At 33.6% G+C, this 23,083-nt stretch overlaps 1 protein-coding gene across 2 annotated transcripts in view; it reads left to right on the forward strand.

Moving 5' to 3' along the window:
- Positions 1-22,623, forward strand: part of LOC144443311 (tumor necrosis factor alpha-induced protein 8-like) — a 42,964-nt gene extending 20,341 nt beyond the window's left edge. Inside the window, exons 1-2 of one of the 2 annotated variants that reach the window (XM_078132756.1) lie at positions 5,019-5,207; positions 18,273-22,623. In XM_078132756.1, the coding sequence (XP_077988882.1) occupies position 5,207; positions 18,273-18,844 (573 nt within the window). In that variant the 5' untranslated portion in view covers positions 5,019-5,206 and the 3' untranslated portion in view covers positions 18,845-22,623. Of the gene's footprint in view, positions 1-5,018; positions 5,208-18,272 lie in introns of those variants that run through there. The other variant, XM_078132755.1, reaches the window with a different exon arrangement.
- Positions 22,624-23,083: the final 460 nt, after the last annotated feature.

Genomic DNA, 23,083 nt, shown 5'->3' on the forward strand with positions numbered 1-23,083 from the left:
GACTTAAAACTCCCACACGAATGTACTACTATGTTTCAGCAAAGTACATGAAAGCATGACGATTGTGTGGTGTAACAATTGCTAGCTCTTTAAACATGGTTACTATAGGATACAGTATTACATTGTAGATGAATTCCAATGTCATATTAAAGATAGTTATTCCAATGAACATATAATTGGTCAGAGAAAGTGGAATTTTTTGTTCAGTGTTACTAATGACACAAACTGTAGTAGACTGAAGTATTTGAAGCTATTTTTTGTTAATTTTTGGTAAATTTTGTGTAAACAAAGGAGAAATCTGGTAAAATTTACATACTTTTCCATATTTTTCACCAAAAATTTGATGGGAGATTTTACCTAGCTACTCTCCTTATATTAACAAAAGCAAGTTTTATATCATATATTATAATATGTCTTAGAAATGGATATGACTAATAACTATGTGATTGATTTGAAAACTCATTAATAAGTGTCTGAATTTCACAATCAAATGTGCTATTACATAATACATATAATTTAGTTGTTTTGTGTAAAGGGTACCTTAGTTTCTATGGCTCAGTGTTACTCTTAGAGCATGTGTTGTGAACATGGAGGAAAAACTACATACATGCTATAAATTATCCAAAATTTCCCCTTTCTATACTTCTTAGGTTTTGTAAATTTAATAAAATATTGAATATTTAAGAAATATGTGTGTCTGTGTCTGTGTGTCTGTGTAAACGACTTTAAATCAAAAACCGCCTAACTGATCGCCTTGATATTTGGTGGGGACTTTACGTTGGACGTGTAGATGGGACATTGTTCAAATGAAAATGATTGCATCAGAGATGTGTTTTTTGGGTCAAGAAATGTGATTTTTAATAAAAAAAACTTACACTCCAAAACTACTGGGCAGATTGCTCTGAAATTTGTTGGAAACGTTCTTGGAGGTGTTTAAATTAAGATTTGTTTATGACATGATGATTCCATGAATAATATGCAAATTAGGACTAAAAATGTGTCTTTTTGGTCAAAAATCTTTAATTCCAAAACTGAAGAGCAGATTGGGTTGAAATTTAATGGGGATGTATCTGGGGGTGTATAGATGAAGAAATATTAAGCATATAATAATCGCATCAGTGATATGCAAATTAGGTGTAAAAATGTGAATTTTGGTCAAAAACTTTTATCTCAAAAAGTACTTGGTGAGAAATTTCTAGAAGTGTAATTCAGATTTTCTTCAAAACATTTTGACACAATTAGCCCTAGCAACCATGACCACGCCCTTAGCAACAACCAAATGGCAGTATATTTTGGTCAAATGACAACATCATCTGGTAGGCAAGTGAGTAAACATTCAATAAATGTATGCAAATATCCCTGGCAACCATGACCACACCCATATTAGCAGCGAAATAGTGTATTTCACAAAGATAACAACAGGAGTTCTTAGACAAATGAATAAACATTCAAAAAATGTATGTAAATGTGCCTAGCAACAAGACCATACCCATAGCAACAGCCAAATGATCATGTAAATTGCAAAGATAACATCAGGGATTCATAGACAAGTGAATGAACATTCAAAAAATGTATGTAATTATGTCTTGCAACATGACCCTGCCTATAGCAATAGCCAAATAAGCGCATATATTTCAAAGATAACAACAGGGTTGGATAGGCAACTGGATAGTCATTCAGCAAATGAACACTTATACCTAGCATTTATCAGCATGTGAGTAAACATTTTAAAAAGCGTACAGTTGTACTACAACACCATTGGTGCTATTTTTGTTAATACTGCCTCTGAGATTACAAAGCGAAATGCAAATTACATGACACAATTTTAGTGTTTTTGTAGATTTTAAGAGCCAAGTATTCTAAAACATTTTGTTTGATGTCTGGCCACAATGATACAGAATGCATAATTCCTATTGAGTGAGATTTATAGTATGGCCCCGCCCGTCTTGTGTTTTCTGTCATGTACAGATTGATATATAGCCGTGGAGAAAAAAAATATCTCTAAAACTGCTTCATTCAGATAGATTGTATAGTTTCTATGTTTTATAAGTACTATATTACCATGGCAACCATCTATGATGGGTGTAATTAGACACAAGATAGTAAGTAGCAATGGTCATGGTCAGTGAGTAATGGCACAAAAGGAGAAAATTGATATGAATCCAGACATAATGAGGAGATACTAATGCTGTGTACTAAAACATGATTGAGACATACATACCCAGTCTGTACCACTCTAAATGTACAGTTTTTATATTGTTGATATTTGATAATGATTATGTAGCATTTTCTTTAGTTTGACAATCACGATGTAGCTTTCCCTTTCGTTTCACAACCACTCTCTGTAGCTGTCAACATTATGGGAGAGAAAAGTTGAATTTTGTTGTCAAACAAAAAGATGTGATGTCACCAGAATCCTGAATAAGGTGGTTTGCTAATGGAGTATCTATAGATTTTGTGCAGAGTTTTAAATTATTATGAACTACCTAGTCAGCTTATCTACAACTGAGAAGAGGTTCAAAACACAGGAGCCAAGACTTGTATTAGTCTGACACTGTAGTGTAGATAATTGATAGTCTGAAAGGTCCAGTCCGCTTGTACAATGTATGTAACTACTCGCTTGGTTAGCATATTAAGCAGAAACTTGATCTTTCAGGCAAACAGTATAGAGAGATACAGACAGACTGTAATTTTGATTTGATGTATTCACCTGTGAGTGGATACTATGATTGAGAGTTGAGAGTAATGGTTTATCATTAAATGATATATTTTGAATTGTAATACCAATCATAAATTAAGTATCAATTCTTAGTCTTTTATAAATGTATGTTTATGCATTATGTAGTGGTATAAAAATATAAAAATTATAAAAATCAAAGCCATATGGCTGAAATCATATGTCTCGTTAACCTCATCAATATTATTTGAATTGTATCTATTAGATAAAATAGAAAAATTTAATATTTCATACCATTATTTTGAAATCTGGTATTTGGTATTAAATCCTAATATTTGAATCGACGTGGTTTGTTATCTTATCATAATTTAATACATAGGACCAACTTTTCCTATAGCTCAGCTGAAAACATTTTCAAATCCAAAGATTAATCCTAATCTCACCCTTAGTTATGAAAGTTTCCTCAGTCTGTGAGTGCATTTATGAAGTAACATGGTGTAGCTATCAGCATTCCCTTTGTTACTGAGTACATTTATGAAGTCATTGTCTGCTTTCATATATATTATAAAAACTTGCCAACATTTTGGTACTATGAAAAGTAATATTACACAGTATGTTCTGAAAAGAAGAGAACCACTCAGTCATTTTTTGACACTGTAAAATTTTGTTCTGTGATAGGTAGGTAGGTTATACCTTATAAATCATACCTTTTTCCTTTCATACTTCCTAGACCAGTTCAGGAAATTTATGTTTTCCAGACTACCAAAGTCAGTCAAGCAAAAATCAAAAAACAACTTCAAACCTTTTCAATGATGACAAACTTTTCATTTTCAGACTACCCGGGTCAGTTCCAAAAATTATATTTCTTTTCCAGACATCCTGAAAAAACACCATTTCACTTTCAGTTTAACTCTGGTAATGGGGAACTCAAAGTAAAATATGGCACTATAATAATTGTATACTTTGTAAACAACTAATGTTTCATTTTAAGGTTTCAGGACCTAAAAATAAGAGAGATGGAAAAAATACACGTAGATAAAATATATCAACTTTCCAAAATGATTTTAAGTGAATTCCATGAATTAAAATGTTATATATTGCCTAGTAGTTACAATTTTATGCCCACCATCAAGTCTTCAGATCATCCACACTATAGTCTATCAATCTGACACCTGATAAAAATCACTTACGGCATAATGCCTCATTTGAAGAATTTGATTAAATGAGTTGTGGGTATAAGATATCAAGATTTATCCATTCGTACCAGTAAATTCTTAATCATGCAATAAATCTGCTCCATTAATATCCAGGAAATAATCCGTCCATTTCCTTGATTGGCTTCATCCAATAGAACTGAAACAGTTTGGAAAGACAGAAGGAAGAATTTAATTAATTTAATGTCTTTTGGGATTTCATATTTCTAAAGAATAGCAGACTGAGCCGTGATGAATATTAGGAGAATCTGTCATAGTTAGGAAACTAATGAGTGGGCAGTAAAATCTTTTGCCAATATTAAGAAGATATTTAATCATACATGTATGTATTCACAGAAATGTAGATCATGTAAATAAAATCTCTGTCATCACACTTGTTAGACTGTGTGCAGATTTTGATGTGTTAGACAATCACCAGTAATAGCTTCCAGTAAGCTACATTCATTGTGATATTGAACTAGGATACCATACATACATCATGTATATGTAGCATAATGCAAAGTGTAGAGCCTTCAATGTTACAAATGAATTGCCTATAAGGCATATAGTACATTTCCGTAATATATGGTAGTTGTTATATTCAGTCCCAGGGGAGTCTCTGTACACACACATATATATGTGCAATTTTGCAATTTTAATATGTGTTATTATGGTAGTGGTTTGTGATAGAAGAACATACATTTTTGTACACGATACACGTCTTATCTTCAAATTCAATTCAATACATTACATGTATGATTAAACATATTATGTTGTACATCAATATTAGTCTGGATGCCAACGTGGTTTCTAAATAAAGTGGAGTGGTGATGTAAATGGTAATGATACCGTATAGGAACTAGACTGCATCAATATATCTATGCCATATAAATTGGAATTAAAAGCGAGTGAGAAAATAAGTTCTCATAGCTTAAAAAGAATGTATTGGAAAAATATATTGGAATTGAACAACTTAAATGTTTATCTTTTTGCTTCATTCCAAAGCATTGTGGAGAAACTAAAATTAAAATGCAGATATCCCAACAGAAGTGCTCTAGTTAGAAATTTGCATGAAAGGTCATGTGTGCAAAGGTCTGTACATATATCCTTGTATTGACGTCTTGATATTGAAACAGTCTGAGATTCTCCTTCCACATGTTCCAGACTCATTCATTAGACACTTCCCAGGATCAGGAAAGTCCCATTTGTGCCATAAATACTGTCATAACATGAAAAATGGCCATCAAATTACAGTAAATGAGGACTTATCAACTAGTAGCCTGCTATGTACATGTAGGAGTATCAAGGAAGTAGATGCACTTCATATGATGAAAACAGTAAGTCTCAATTTATTCAAGCATGCTTGGTATATTTATTTCCTTCTATAAGTAACATGTATCAGTATAATTTATTGCAGTGTAAACCAGAGGAATTTTACACATTTAGTAGAAAAAGTAAATATAATCAGTCTGTGAGTACATGTAGTTCAAAATATAGGCAGTAGGTTTACCCAGAGCTTGGAATTTATATAGCTACAATGAGACAACCAGATTTATGAGGTGGTAGTCTTTTAGACCACTGGAAATCAGTTGAAACTGACACAGTTCACTTCCTTTCATTCTGACAAGGTCATTTAAGGTCACCTTGGATGGTGTTGATCAACTTTACAAATATTATGTAGTAGTAACCAGACTCTTCTGTGACAAGTAGTTTCTGGCTAAATAACAAGAATTTGGAAATTGAATAAGATCTTTTGTGAGTGAAGCAGAATAGATTTTTTTTTAAATTGAAGCTTTTCTGTGAATTAAGGTTGAGATTGACAGAGAGGGGCAAATGTGGTAACCTGTCTTTCCTGTGTTGATATACAAACAACTTTAATACAGAATCCTAGTAGAACTACTTGACAGGAACTTTGATTTTACCAGCAGTGTATTGAAACTTGTGTTTTTCTGGCCAGGCAGCACATAACTAATGTCATAGATAGGTTGAAGATCCATAAAAAAATATTAAAATATAAAAGTAACTGTACTTTTGGTTTGAATATGATAATTTTGCTTGTTTAAATTGTATACATATACATCACTGCATGCATTCTTGTAAGCCAAAGTACATATTTCTACTGAAGCAACATGATGTACACTCTAGCTGCATGGAGTCTGTGACATAATGTACTTTTAATCTTTGATATTCTAGTTTTAAAAGTGCACTGATGAAAATTGGAATAAGCCACAGCATGACAAATTTTCCTTGTTGTCTGACAACCTTTTATTTACATTATACACTTACAGGATGTTTCTGTTGTGTTGAATACATGAATCCCAGGAAGTCATGTATACAATTGTACTATTGTAGTATAACTTAGGTAAAACATATATAGAGTGACTCAGTGAGTTGATTTATTTCTAAGTCAATATAGTATGGACAGTACACAAACAAACATATGTGTCATAACATATGTGATATATGGAAATCTCCAACCTTCTTTATTTGGCTGTGATTTTAATTTCGCCCAGACATGTTGTCAATATTTTTCCTCTCTCATATTGTATGATAATGAAGTGAGTGAGTATAAGTTGAATTTGTTTTACAGTGTAATATACCATATGAAGGTCACAGGTACTCTACATGTATGCTAATGGTGTTTGACATTGAGTACACAAATTATCTCATTCTTCAAAATAAAACGAATGCCACATGAAGCAAATTAAATTTGATATCAAAATAAATAAACTCCTCAGGATAAATCATATACACAAGATGGGTACAAATTACAAATTAGCTAGTATAAAGAGGTTTTACCAAAATGAAAAATTAGGGGACAGGAAATCTGTATAATAACCAAGTGTACTTGAAAAAGATTGAGAGTTGAATTGAATGACACAAGTACATGTAGTAATGAGAAACAATATTTTTTGTTTTTTAGCTAGTTGTTCCATTCCGCATCCTCAATTTCCAAAGTAATATTCATTATCAAGCCCATTTGAGCACTTTAGATTGATTCTTTCTTGTCAAGTATGAGGAATTCTACTCTCAGATTAACTTAATATATTTTATGACAGAGAACTTTAGTACTTAAAAGAAACTGAAGTTGTCATCTATCAATGTCATCATCAATCAATCATCCAAAATGGCATTAAGATCTCTCAAATTTGTACCACAAAAACATCCATTATGCATTTACCTATGAAGTCAAATGGTTTGTTGTAGAGTACATGTTTTATATAGTCATCTAAATCTAAATTGACGTCTTATTTTATTAGTTACTTCCCGTCTAATGAATGTATTTGGCTAAATAAAGATGTATGCAACAAAACGTGGATGGAGTATTTTTCTGGCGTCAGTTCGTAATCTCTCACCTTTAGGTCTTGAAAGTCACCATGATTTGTAATTACTTTGTAATGGATAAAAACATTATGTGCATAACAAATGAGTGTCAAGGGTATTGACCCAGCAGTGAAACAAATATTTTCATGTGTGCATGTGGCAACCATATATACTTATCAAGTAAATTGACCCAGCAGTAAAACAAAGATATTTATGTGTGTGGCAACCATGTAACATATATACATGTATGACCCAGCAGTGAAACAAAGATATTTATGTGTGTGGCAAGCATGTAACGTGTATATACATGTATACATCAAGTACATAAATTGACCCAACAGTAAAACAAAGATTTTAATGCGTGGCAACCATTTGATATTACATACATGTATTGGTATTGACCCAGCTGTGAAACAAATATTTTCATGTGTGAGTCCACCATGTAAATATATATTGCATATTAATATGTATATCATTATCATTGTACTAGGTGTGTACAAACAACTTTTTCCATGTGGTAACATGCAGCTGCTTACATTATTGATAAAATCAGTTAATTCTCGTGGCTTGAACAAAAATAGTCGAGTAAACTGTTACCTGTAAAATGGTTGAAATTTGAAGAAATAATCTTGTTCTTAACTATGTGATATTTGATATTCAGTCAGTGTCTCATATAATTGATTACAACTTTTTATATGGTGATTTCATTCCAGTGAATTTGTCGTAATTAATTAATCTCATAGATGGAAGGGAATTACAAATACAACTTATCAGGTTATTATTAGCCTTTCCTTTTGAGGCTGCAGGTACAACTGTCACACATTTCTTCATTTATACTTGTATTGAATGAATTCCCGGGGGGGGGGGGGGGGGGGGGGGGGTGAATGAAACCCTGGAATGGATGGTGGCTGGGGGTGGTTGTGGGATGATGAAAATAAAGCACTAGAACATCTTTTTTTTAATTATCTGTTAATAATGTTAAGGAATTTATATGTGTAATGTATATTAATATTGTGTTTTTCCTACCATCTCTAGCTAATATATATTTGCATGATAAATTTTGTATTTGAGAAACTTGTTCTACTTGAAACTTTTTATTAAAAAACAACTCACAGGACGACATACCCTTGTATATAAATACATATAGTATGTACATTTTGTAGGCTTGGCAGGCTATTTCAGTTTTAACCAGAGTGGTACATGTAGTAGTACTGGGGTAACACTGACAAATTCTTGGCAGAGTGGTACTGGGGTAACAATTTCTTGGTGGAGTGGTACTAGCGTAATAACAGTTTCTTGGCAGAGTGGTACTGGGGTAACAGATTCTTAGCAGAATGGTACTGGGTTAACAGATTCTTGGCAGAGTGGTACTGGGGTAACACTGACAAATTCTTGGCAGAGTGGTACTGGGGTAACAGATTCTTGGCAGAGTGGTACTGGGGTAACACTAACAGATTCTTGGCAGAGTGGTACTGGGGTAACACTAACAGATTCTTGGCAGAGTGGTACTGGGGTAACACTAACAGATTCTTGGTAGAGTGGTACTGGGGTAACACTAACAGATTCTTGGCAGAGTGGTACTGGGGTAACAGATTCTTGGCAGAGTGGTACTGGGGTAACACTAACAGATTCTTGGCAGAGTGGTACTGGGGTAACACTAACAGATTCTTGGCAGAGTGGTACTGGGGTAACACTAACAGATTCTTGGTAGAGTGGTACTGGGGTAACACTAACAGATTCTTGGCAGAGTGGTACTGGGGTAACAGATTCTTGGCAGAGTGGTACTGGGGTAACACTGACAGATTCTTGGTAGAGTGGTACTGGGGTAACACTAACAGATTCTTGGCAGAGAGGTACTGGGGTAACAGATTCTTGGCAGAGTGGTACTGGGGTAACACTGACAGATTCTTGGCAGAGTGGTACTGGGGTAACAGATTCTTGGCAGAGTGGTACTGGGGTCACGTAACAGATTCTTGGCAGAGTGGTACTGGGGTAACAGATTTTTTAGCTATATACATTTATATTGCTTAATTCATCTTCTATCATTCTCAAATCAGACAATTACATCTACTGTATTTTAGACACTTCGGGTGTGTCATTTTACACATTACACATCAAGGAGGAAGGCAAGTGCCCAATGTATAGTTCCTATTCGATATGAGTTACGATTACCTCAATCATCTCCACTCACTATACATCTAGTCAAGTTGAACATTTTACCTTTAATCTGGCTAAACCTCATGCTGGGCAAAGGGTAAACGGTGACATGTCAGTAGCAATCCATCACAAATTGACAAGCAGTTGTAATTGGTTTACTTCCTTTAGACAGTTGCTCATTAATATTCAATTATTATTAGTACAGCTGTTTTGACAAAAGTCAGGTGGGGACATGATGACATCACGTTTATTTATTTATTTATATATCAAAACTTTATTTAAAGAGGGTAGCCCAGTTGGCCTTGGCCAATCTTCCCTGGGGCCCTCTAAATATAAATAGTACAAAGACGAAAGAGACAAATACAAACTGTACAATATGGACATACAATAAACAGCAAAAGTTCTAAAATTTTGTCATAAAATATTGGTGACAGCCTTGTGTGAAGGAAGACAACAGTGTTCTGTTTCTCACTTCATGTGGTAAGGTATTCCAAATATTTGTGCCAGAAAAAATAAAACTTTGCTTAAAAAATTCAATTCTAGGTCAAGGTACTAACAAGTCATTGTTTTTGCTCGACCTGGTTCTATAATTATGACATTTGTGAACATATTTAAAATCTGAGTTAAAATACTCAGGACAGAGAGGCTGTTTAGGCACTTAAAGTTAAAAACAGACTTATTAAAAGATATTCTCTGGGAGATTGGTAATGTATTTATAGATTTAAATAAATTAGCTGTGGGTGAGTCTCTGTCAGTGTCAAAAATGTAATTTTCCATGAAGGCTTTCATTCCACCCGCCCCAGATAGTGTTACAATAGTCTAGGTGATGGACTATATAACTTTTGTAGAAAAGAACCCTGATAGAGACTGGTAGATATTTTTTGATGCGATTTAGGAGGTGAATGAGTGAACGCTGTTAGGGGTAGCAAGGGTAATGACTTTGACTAGACGTAGTGAATGGAGATGATTGTAGTAATCTTAACTGGGATTGAATAGGAACTAGACTACCAATTTATAAACAAAAGATAACATAAAGGACAAGTCAGTAGATATCAAAACAGTAAATAAAGCAAGTGAATCTTCTCCTTGATCAGATCGTAATCAGATTGACTAACATATAACATTTGATTTTAGCACTGTAGAAGTGCTAGGCACAATACTCTCAAGAAACCACAAATATCTGGCAAAATGAAATTGGAAACAGGAAAGCATTGAACACTCTTTCCTTTCTTTCAGATGTCAAGCACAGCTGGTAATCATTATTCAGTGAATGACAATCATTGAGGAATGTAGAGCTTCCGATATTGGAAAGTTATCATGTTTAGTCATTCCATACATGTGTGCAGGATGTTGAAATTCTACTTGTACACTATTTTGTTGTATGAGAATAAAATGGCTTATTATAATTTGATTAGGGTTAACAAATTAGATAAAGAGATCAAATAAAATAAAATAATAATACAGTTCAATGAATTATCTGGTCATACAATAGAATTTATATGATACAATAACATAACACAATAGTATCATATAACTCAACATAACATGGTACAAAAACGAAACAATACAGCACTTGCAAGAAATCATAGTCATGTGATGCATTACAATACAATACAATACAATACAATACAATACAATACAATACAATACAATACAATACAATACAATACAGCACATAATATGCAATTGAAAGAAATCGTAGTCTTGCAATACGATACATTATAATGTTACAAATTAGGTGCTGTACAGCTCAACGTCTAACCATGCAATACATAGAGTAGAGAACAATGGACCCACAGAGGAACAAGGTCACAGCAGCTTCAGAAATATTTGGGAAGTTTGCTTAAAATGGATAAATGAAGAATATTGAATAATTTTGCAACTCACATGTATAATATAATACAATATAAAATACAAGAAAATCAACGATGCAATAGAATGCAAAGATACAATAGAAAGCAAAGTAACACAACACAACACAACACAACACAACACAACACAACACAACACAACACAACACAACACAACCCTATAAACAGAACACAACAACACAACACAACACTAAACAGAACACAACACAACACAACACAACACAACACAACACAACACAACACAACACAACACAACACAACACAACACAACACAACAGAAAACTTAAATCAGTGGAGAATGAGTATGTAAAACTGTAAGCTTTCTCCAAATACTTAATTATATTGCAACCACTTTGTTTATTTGAAAAAGTCCATGATGAAGTCATCCTAAGTGACATCCTAATGTACATCCCCACCCATGTACTTTTTAATTACTTATGTATGTAATATACTTTTTTTTAAATTTGTTTTCAAAATTAAATATATGATACTAGAGTGTAAAACTTGCCTGTAATAAATAAAACTTTGCAGTATATATAAATATACACACTATTAACTAGTCCCAAGGGTAAATATAACACATCTGTTTCCTCAAGGGACTGTGGGTCACTCCAACTCAGTTTGTAACATGATGGTACAAAATGTATGATGTTACTTGAGAAAGATCAGTCAACAGTTGTTTTGTGACATGTACCATGATAGCCATGTCTTGCATTGCAGCCTGCCTATGGCAAATTATGCACAAATGTACACAGTGCCATAGGGTTGCCATATGACAAGAACAAAGGTTATTTCTGAAACAAACACAGGAATGTGCAAACCATTAACTTTCAAAGGTTTAACAATTACAATGTCTCCTTTCTGACACAATAGGCAAGATCATATTTAGACTGTTGATAATACTAAACATCCATTTGACATGATCTGTAGCCAATAAGGCTGTATTCATCTAGTGTGAAAAAACATGTATGAATGACAGTTATTTAGATATTCCAGATATAGTATACAAAAGTGTTATTATGAAAATTGTTGACTGCTGAGGACATTTTTTGCATTGAAAAGTGCAAAAGTCATCACCATCACCATGTATTGAAAAAATCATTAAGTAAAAAATGGATGAGGTGTGTTCAACAGAAAATGTTACATAGCTGTACTACTTCTAGACTGTAAAGGTCAAGTTATACAAGGCAATTCATTGAGCTAAGCTCTAAAACAATTCATATCAAGCAACTAATTGCTTTGCGTAGGCACTTAATCGCAGGGCCGTGTGGCAATACCAGGTGTATACAACTGCAGACATATCAAAGCATTGACAATAGAACCTGTTTAAACAGGGAAAGAAAACAAAATGAATTGGATTAATAGCACTTGGCACAGCATGTTGGAATAGAAGAGACTTGTATTACATTTCGTGGTTTGATAAGGACAGTTGAAAGACCTCTTTGCATGTACGTTAATTGCCAGGAGAACTTTAAATTTGTTTGTGAACATGAACTATTATGTACTAAAGAGGCCATACAACTATTGATGAAATGGAATTCAAATCTCTGTACTTCCAACATGTGTGCCAAGTGTTATTAAATAAAATCCAATTCAGTTGTGTACTTTCCCTGTTCGCAACAGGTTCTGTTGTCAATAGTTTGATGTCAGCAGTTGTAGCAAAAAAAGCCGACATAGAATTTTCTGCAATTCATCACAAGTTGATGTATTTCCCTGTGTATCCACCTCATTGCATCACAGGCATGTAACCTTTGATGTGTGTTTCTCATGTGTAAAACAATGTTCAATGTTATTGCTGCCATATTTTTATTCTAAACGTTCAATTTAGGCAAGTATTTTTTTTATATAATTTCAATTTATCACCATGATTACCACTTATCACTGGTATACTATGTTTATGAATGTTTTGTGAATTTCATTTTATTCCTAACTTGAATATAAATATTGATGTTCGAAAAATCAACATCACCATGAAGGAACTTTGAACTCACTGTAGATTTACTATCGAGACATCTACATATTTTCAATCATTATATTGGCATAGTAAAAGCATCTTTTCTTCTAAGTTATTTCTGCATGTCATTGAAGACTTGACCTTTATAATTGACCTTGTAATCTTTATATGTCTATGCAGGTATCAAAACTTGGCTCAGCGACTTGCCAAGCATTTAATTGCTTCATGTAAGCACCCAGTCATAGTTGCTAGCCTCGTCATATGTGACTATGTTCAATGTATCACCCTATGTAACTTGGCCCTAAGATACTTCATTTTCAATTATGCAATGTTGATTATGCAACCAAAGAAATTTCTAGTAGCCAATCAAGTCTTTAGATTAATTGTATCCAGTCAGACGCATGTAATTGAAACTTTCTCCATCAATACTGAATCCCTTACATATATGTATATAATATATAAAGAGAGAAACTTGAACCCCACACAATCATGTCGTTCCACTCTCATTGGTTTTCTCTGTCATGAAAAGGATAGGGTGATGCCATGCTGCATGCATGAGGGTGTCTTGACACGACGTTTCATACGTGTCTGTAAGTGATATCACGATCCTATTTGAATTAATTTAAAACTTTATCAGCATACTTGTGGTCTGTGAAGATAAAGAGGGACTATAAATAATTAAATGACTGAAAATATGAAATGTGAAGTAAAGTACCTGCATATGTACACATCAACCATTATGTTTTATGTTTCATACATCCATTAAGTTTTAATGTATGTGTAATAAACTGAAGTATGACTAGTCATTTTACTGCCCCTGGCTTATTAATATGCTTCTTTTCCCTCATATTAACTTCGTCAACTTATGTAATAAAACTTTGTATTCATTACAATTGTTCAAATTTTATGACATTTTCAATATGTATCAAGGCATAAAGTGAAAGCGATGTTGACTATAAAGAACAGGGTGTCTGTCAGTGTTGTGAATTTTGCTTTGGCCTTCTCTGTCTAACCAAAGTACTTGTACTGAAGTACAAAACTGTCATAGTAGATGAACTCATTTGGTTATTATTGATTTTTGAACCTGTATATGTATTGTACAAATTGTTGGTCCTCTTAGTTTACATATTTATACCTAGCTTTTCATGCCATCAATTATCTCCTGGCATGTTTAGTCATGAAAACCTCACAATAGAACATACATGTAGAGTGGCACTCTTTCTTAAAATTAAAAAACATACATTTCTATCATTCTGTAAAATAATAATTTTTCTGATATGCAAATTTTTAGAACTCTAAATTCATAAATACAGTATCCATGGCAATATACATGGAGCGGTTTACTCTCTAGCCTGTGTATGGTGCATATGGTATATTCTAATTTATATAATCTAGCTGCCATATCTCTACGTGTGACTAGAATTACAAAAAGCTGATAATTAATATGGTTTGAATATCTCCACCCAATCAGCTTGTTCATCAACATGGGACATTCAAATGATAAAAAGTAATATGCAGATGAACACACATTCAAACGAAGTGATATGCAGAGGAACATGTTCAGTTGAAATGGACAAGGTTCTGTACTATTCGTTAATGTGAACTCCTGTGTCCATGTGTTCATCTGCATAACACTTCATTTAAATGTGTGTTCATCTGCATAACACTTCATTTAAATGTGTTCATCTGCATAACACTTCATTTAAATGTGTTCATCTGCATAACACTTCATTTAAATGTGTGTTCATCTGCATAACACTTCATTTAAATGTGTGTTCATCTGCATAACACTTCATTTAAATGTGTGTTCATCTGCATAACACTTCATTTAAATGTGTGTTCATCTGCATAACACTTCATTTAAATGTGTGTTCATCTGCATAACACTTCATTTAAATGTGTTCATCTGCATAACACTTCATTTAAATGTATGTTCATCTGCATAACACTTCATTTAAATGTGTTCATCTGCATAACACTTCATTTAAATGTGTGTTCATCTGCATAACACTTCATTTAAATGTCCCATGTTGACAAAGAAGCTGATTGGGTGGAACATATGCGGTTGAGATGGACAAGGTTACAGTACTATTCGTTAATGTGAACTCCTGTGTCCATGTGTTCATCTGCATAACACTCCATTTAAATGTGTGTTCATCTGCATAACACTTCATTTAAATGTGTGTTCATCTGCATAACACTTCATTTAAATGTGTGTTCATATGCATAACACTTCATTTAAATGTCCCATGTTGACAAAGAAGCTGATTGGGTGGAGATTTTCAAATCATATTATTGGTGTGTTTGTAATTCTAGTTACAAGTGAGGGTATTAGAGATTGAAAGGAATATACAAGATATATGTATCCTCTATTGAAAGTCAAATGTATTGTTGTTGGTCGAAATGATAACAAGTGGCTTTTCTTATAAGTCGGTAATGGATGACTTGTATGATAGGGAAACACCAAATTTTGGTGGTCACAAATTGCAGTGTATTATTTGCATCAAATTGACTTAGAATACACACTGGGTAGAGTACTTTTATTATACAAAATACATGAATTATAGAGAGAAAAATGTAATGATGGGAAACTTAGTTAGCATACTATACTCAGTGATAGTGAATTGGACAATAGGATTAGAAATGTGCATCTTGTACTGAGAGGTTACTTGAATTACTGCCTATTATGTCATCATTTTTTGAAAATATGTAAGCATTTCTGTAACAAATTTAGATACAAAAAAACAGGAAATAGAATTTGATAATAATAGTAAACGTTTCTGTAAGATATAAAGAAAACAGAAAAATGTTTTTTTTTTTGAAAATATGTAACATGTGTAACAAATTATGAGTGTGATGCTTGTCAGTGTTGTTACTAAGGTTGTGGTACCTTGGTGACAGGAGAAGAAATGTTGTCAAATTGGCACAATTTCATGTGTATTGCGCAATGCCTGGGAGGTGAAATCTTTGTTAACATCAGAGAATCCATAGAGACATTTACCTTCTTACATGGGTGAAGGTAATTCTATAAGTTACATTTGTAGTCTCATTATTCATAGTTGGATGTGAAGTAGGTCACATGTTTGAATAAAGATGATGACTGTGATGTATTGATGTTGGAAGCAATGATGTGAAATTCTCTGTACACTATACATTGGTATATCTGTACTGGAACACCTTGATTTCAGGGTATTCAGTTTCAATTATATGTTATTTTAGCTGTTTTTATGTAGATTTCATATTCACAGATGTATGACCATGTACTCGCCTGTTTGTGGCACTATGGAGATACATCATTAGCTGGTCGATATCTCCCTAGCTGTATACCTCTGTTTACTGCACTGTTGAAATACATCATTAGCTGGTTGTACCTCCCAAGCTCTCATTTTGAGGTACAACCAGCTAATGATATATCTCCACATTGCTGTAAACAGGCTATAGGGCTAGGGAGGTACGACTAGCTAATGATGTATCTCCACATTGCTGTAAACAGGCTATAGGGCTAGGGAGGTACGACTAGCTAATGATGTATCTCCACATTGCTGTAAACAGGCTATAGGGCTAGGGAGGTACGACTAGCTAATGATATATCTCCACATTGCTGTAAACAGGCTATAGGGCTAGGGAGGTACGACTAGCTAATGATGTATCTCCACATTGCCATAAACAGGCTATAGACTACTAAACATTGTATCTAGACTACCAAATTAGAAGTAGTCCAGTACACATAGACTACTAAACATTGTATGACTACCAAATTACCTGCAGTCATGGGCACATAGACTACTAAACATCAGATCTAGACTATGACTTAGTATACTCACTTTATATGTTGCCAGTAGTCTGTTACATCAATGGAAGTCAACAGAAAACTGTACATGAAGCAGTTCACTTGGCTAAATCCGAGTACCAAGCATAGAAGTTCAATTTGAGCCCTGAATGCTAAATATAATTTTTGGAATAATTTTGAATCAAGAAAGTACATCTAGTTTGTTGATTCAAATTTACTTGAGTTAATAGTAATGATTTGAAGTTTCATAAATATTGAGCTCTCCAACTTTTATTTTTATGAATGCAAACTATAGGATTCACTGTGTAGTTGCTATGTGCATTACCATGTAAACCGTGTACATGTATAAAAAATCAAAGCGGTAGAAATGTCTGCCTGGATAGACATCATAAATTTGAGGCATGTGTGAGTAACAGCATGATGAAAGTTAAATACAATCAAACATGATTTCAAAATTGACATAACAGATTGATTTGCATTTACCCCCATGCATACTTGTGTGATGACAGCAAACAATTTATGTGAACAAATTGTGTCTCCATTATTTTACATCCAAATGAATTATGTCTCAAATATTTGAGACATACAATCATGACCATGCCCATAGTTACAATTAAATTATCTTCAGTCGTATTAAAATCGACAATCATCTCTTAAGATTCTCACCTTGCAGCTACGCATAAAAACTATAATAGAATAAAACTTCCTGATAATGGAAACGCCTCAGTATTTTGATATGATTGTTTATCTATTCAAGTTGTTGGTAAAATAGTAGTTATTTTTATTATTACATACAGATGTGTATACTTGGAGTTGATAAACTTTATATCTCCTGAGAAGTCAAATGAGGTCAGACTCTCATGGGTTCAGTTATAATGCAGAAGAATACCACTAGTGCCCTTGGAAAATCTGTATTGCAACTGAATTAAAAGTTTTCTTACTTATTTACAACATGACAAATTTTATAGTTCAACACAGACCAAGGGTTAATCTTTAAGGTACGCGGTGATGGTGCACCATCACACATCGGTCAACCCTTTCCCGAGGAGGCCGGTGAGGGCAGCATGACAAGACAAATCTTACAGTCTATCCAAGGGTTGAATAGCAACCACAGTGGTAAGAGGCAAGTGGTGTATTAATATCCCTTGGCCACCAACCCTTTAAGGGTTACACAATATACAAAAACTATCCAGCATACCATTATGCCAACATTAACATGTGTATTGTATGTACATTTTGTAACTTTCATGTGCATATCCATTAATTTACCTTTTCTCACGATGTTCTATTCTCTGGTTATTTGCAGTGGCTGAAGCTGGAGCAGGTTTTGACTCCAAAGGCTTTGGGCTAAGAGCCCAAAAGAAAATCCTAGGCAAGATAGGTACCAAACGTATGGCCAAAGTGTTTATTGATGATTTAACAGGAGAATTACTGGATCACACTTATAAACTAACCAAAGAATATACTGGAAACAAGAAAGAGGCAGAGAAGTTAATGAGGAACATTATCAAGATTGTCATTAAAATTGGTATCCTGTATCGCAATGATCAGTTTAACAAAGATGAACTCATTCTAGCTGAGAGATTTCGTAAAAAGTTTCGTTCTACTATCATGTCAATAATCAGTTTCTACGAAGTGGACTACAGCTTTGATAGGAACTACCTTGTGCGTTCACTGAACGAGTGTGGTGGCATGCTTCAGAGTTTGATTGACAGACATCTTACAGACAAGTCACAGGGAAGAGTGACTTATGTCTTCAATTTCTTTTCAGATGAAGAGTTCCTGGACACTGTGTTTGAGTCTGACAATAAACTACACCTGTATTTAGTCAGGATTATTGATGTCTTAAACCGAATGATAGATGAAGGTAGCATTTAATGCCATCACGTTCAAGGACATCACACCGATGTATATGCAGAGATCTTCACAATCAAATGTTCTTTAAATTCACATGGATTTTTCTACTCCAAATGTCATGATTAAAGAGACGTGAATAGACTGTTGGCACTTGAGTGAAGCCAATCAAGATTTTTCATAGTTTGTGTGATTTTACTTGACCTTGTAAAAATTCTGAAAAACAGCATTATTGGAACCGTTTATTTGGGCATACAATGTACAATCTACAGTGTATGTTTTGTGAACTGATTATACAAAACTTAACCAAGTAGACTAACAAAAAAGTGTTTATAGCTATGAAATATTACACAACTTAGTGCAAAATAATATTAAATCTTACTTTGGTCTGTAGCCAAAATTTGTAATTACTGTTATATACTGATGTGTGAAGTGAAGAGAACATTACAATTATAATAATATTAACTGAATTGCTTCAAAATTATTTATTCAATATAAGTACAGATAATTTATGTGAAATTCAGTTACGAAATTAATATAGTTTGTCAACAGGTTCAGTAAAACTAATATTAGAAAGACAATTTAAACGGTATAGAAAAGATGTATTGCCTAGTGACATTTAAGAAAACAATGAAATGTTGCAAATATAGCCACATTGTACAAGACATTGTTTGAACTTAAAGTAATAGATTAAAGTCATTTGTCAGTTTTAAGTCATTGTGTGACTGTCACTATAACTGCCTCAACCCATTTGTATAAGTTCATCGAAATATCTTAACGTATTATATTCAAACAGGCTATTGATAGCATGTTGAATAACTTATCTATCTCACAGTGACTTGGAAAAGTTGACAGTAATTTTCAATTAATAACTTAAGAAATTTGAGTTCTTTTCATAAGACACATTTCTGATTCATCTGTCACTTCTTCTTTCATTTTTATCTGCTACTAGAAAAAAGTAGAATTCCCTTAATTTGTAGATTACCTATGTATGATTATGTAGAGTCCATATCTGGCCAATTATGACATCCGTCCTCAGTTTGAAATGCCTCAAAAATGTTAACCATTCCAAAATACAGGTAACCCAAACCGAGAGATTACTTTCTTAGACAATAACAATTTCAGTCAAAGTATTATCACAAAATAATTCTAGTATAATGATAATATTTTTTGACAAGAACAATTAGAATGCATCCTATGTTTAATTGTTCAGTGGCGATATTAGAATAATTCATTTACGTGTATATTGTTTTCATAAATGAACGAACAGCCTGTCTGAGTGGCATCATTAGTGACCATTAGCATTTGTTTAATATGCTATAGCAACATTGCAGCATTTGTTCGTCTGTTACCAGCCATGCTAGTAAACAGGTAATAAAACAAATAGCCTATCAACTGACTCAATTAGTGACACTGCAACATTGTTTGTCACACCAGTAGATAACAAATAGTGTACACATGTCTATCATTGTAATTACTGACACCACTTGTGTTCCACATTTTGCAGTCAGTCACCATGCTAGAATCATGATAAGGCAACTATAAAACCTAATCAGTTGTCCACATGCACATGTCTTAGCAGCATGACTTGTGACTTTGTAACACTTTTTATGATACAACAATGATGTTAACTCACTCACAAGGCCAGTAGACAGGCTAAATTTAGCAGATAATATGATTGGCTATTGACCTTGTAGACATTAACAGTACTGATAGTAACAAGTAACCTCATGATGCCATTATTCCACATACTAGATAACTTTAAATATTGTGTGATATGATAGATGATAAAAACTCTATTATAAAGCTGTACAGTGGAAACTGTCTGGTTGCATACCAAGAAAGATATACTTGGTAATTCTGCAGGACAAATGTTACAGTAAATGTTGATGTTATTGAATGTTTTAGTTTTTGAGCAGACTTTGTATAGGCAAAATGCATTCCTCTCATTTGAAATGCTTTGGATAAGAGTTCCTTTTGTACCGACTAGATGTATATTAAAGTTTCAATATTTTATTGAGAAAATGAAAGAAATATTATATCAATATTACTAACTTTTAGGTTTGGGTGACAATGTAGTTGGTCATTGTGGTCAATAGGGCAATAAATGGCTGTGATTTCATTACTATACCATCGAGAGGTGGGGGTGGCACTGCTTAAGGAACTCTCCATACTTGGTTCATTTCAATGTAGTTGGTTATTGTGGTTAGGTCAATAAATGATTGTGATTTCATTACTGTAACAGTAATACTATTGAGAGGTGGGGGTGGCGCTACTAAAGGAACTCTCTCCATACTTGGTTCATTTCACTGTTAGTTTCTTTTGTTATTTTTTCAATTTTCATACCCTACATACAGTGTGCTTAGTGAATTGTCCAATACAGATCACAATTGACATTTTCCTGAGTTCGATTCATCCTGTAAGCAAGGCTAACAACCTTTATTATCTAGGTGCTGTGGTGCTTTTTGTATTACATTGCAAATAGTAAAGGTCTTTAGCCTTGTTTTCAAGCCCTCGATGTGACAGACATGGTATTTTCAGTTTGCATATTAAAGACACATTTATGTCAACTAAGGTCTCCTAGATGACAGGCATGGCATTTTCAGTGTTCATGTAATGTCTACTGTACTGGTAGATGTCAATTGAGGTCTTGTGTTTGACAGATACATGTAGTATGTTAGTCATTGAGCGGTTCAAATCACAGAGTTCAACATTAGAGACAGGATATCTTAACTCATCACTTGTAATGGGCACACAACTCTATCACCCTGTCAATATAAGCTTTGTACTCTGTGGAAACCAATATATGCTGTCTTGTTTGCTCTCTGCACTTCCATATTAGCACTTTCAAAATTCCACAAATGTATATCCAGTATCTTTGATGATTTGATGGACTGCTTGGTTGTGTTATTTTAGATGCTATAACTTTGTATCTCCTATCACTTACATCTAATGATGGAATGGTCTGTTGAGTTATTTTTTATGCAACAAATTTATATCTTGTATCACTTAGATCTAATGGTGAACTCATCTGTCAGGTAATTTTGGATGTCATTAAATTTGTATTTGGTATCACAGATCTTGTATCTAGGGAATGACTGGCAGTGCTAAGGTAATTTTAGATGTCACAAATTTATATTGGGTATCATAGATCTTATAGAGGGATTGACTGGTGTGGTAATGGTTAGGTAATTTTAGATGTCACAAATTTATGTGATGTATCACAGATATGACAGTGGAATGATAACTTGCAATGTTAATTTTAGATGTCACAAGTAATACATGAATTATCAAATTGAAATGCAGGAATGATCCATTTAAGGTAATCTTTTAACCTAGTTAGCCTTAAATCTATACATTACAGAAGTAGCATACATCTAGTGGTTGAGAGATAAATACTATGATAGCGTCTGCTGGTGCACTAGCTCTTGTACGCTATATCTCCAGGAAAGTCCAGTCAAGCTCAGCTTAAATATCATTTTGGGTAACACTCAAGACAAACAAATTGTTGTAAATATCATGCCAGCATTTCCCCATCAACTCTTGCAGGAAATCCCCAAAATGGCTTAACACATTGCAATTCAGTGCAGTAAGGCTTCACTATAAGATTTTAAATTTCAGCAAGTTCCCAAGGTGCTATTTTATCACCAAAAATCACATTTAAATTAATAGCAGTAATCAATACACATGTAGTAAAGACAGAAGTGTAAAAACTCAACTGAACTTTCCTTTGATTCATTTTCGATAACATTGTCAATGAGACTACCAATCGTGACGTTAAATAAATTGACACTACCACACAATGTCATGATAGATTTTGTAGATCTATATGTCTGACTGAGATTGGTTTTTCTGTTATTGCTGATGTTTACTGGCAAGAAATGAATATTACAAGATGTGAGTGTTGATGAAGAGAATGAAATGAGTATGTTGTGTGATAGATGACAAAAAAACCAGGAAAATTTAGATCAATGTTTGCTGAACAGGACAAGGTTTGAAAATGATGGTAGTTCCACATCCACAGACAACCTATGGTCATGTGGCTAGACTAAATGAAAAAAATCATATGTTTCTGATAACCCAACAGATCACAGAAATGAATGCTAAGGATGCTATGAAGATATGGTTGTAGGAATGAATATGGTAAAGGTGCAATGAACATGGTCATCACTAAAATGAATGCTAAGGGTGCTATGAAGATATGGTCGTAGGAATGAACATGGTCATCACTAAAATGAATAATGGAAAGGCTGGGATGCAATG

The sequence above is a fragment of the Glandiceps talaboti genome, chromosome 12 (assembly GCF_964340395.1).
Source record: "Glandiceps talaboti chromosome 12, keGlaTala1.1, whole genome shotgun sequence".
NCBI lineage: Eukaryota > Metazoa > Hemichordata > Enteropneusta > Spengelidae > Glandiceps > Glandiceps talaboti.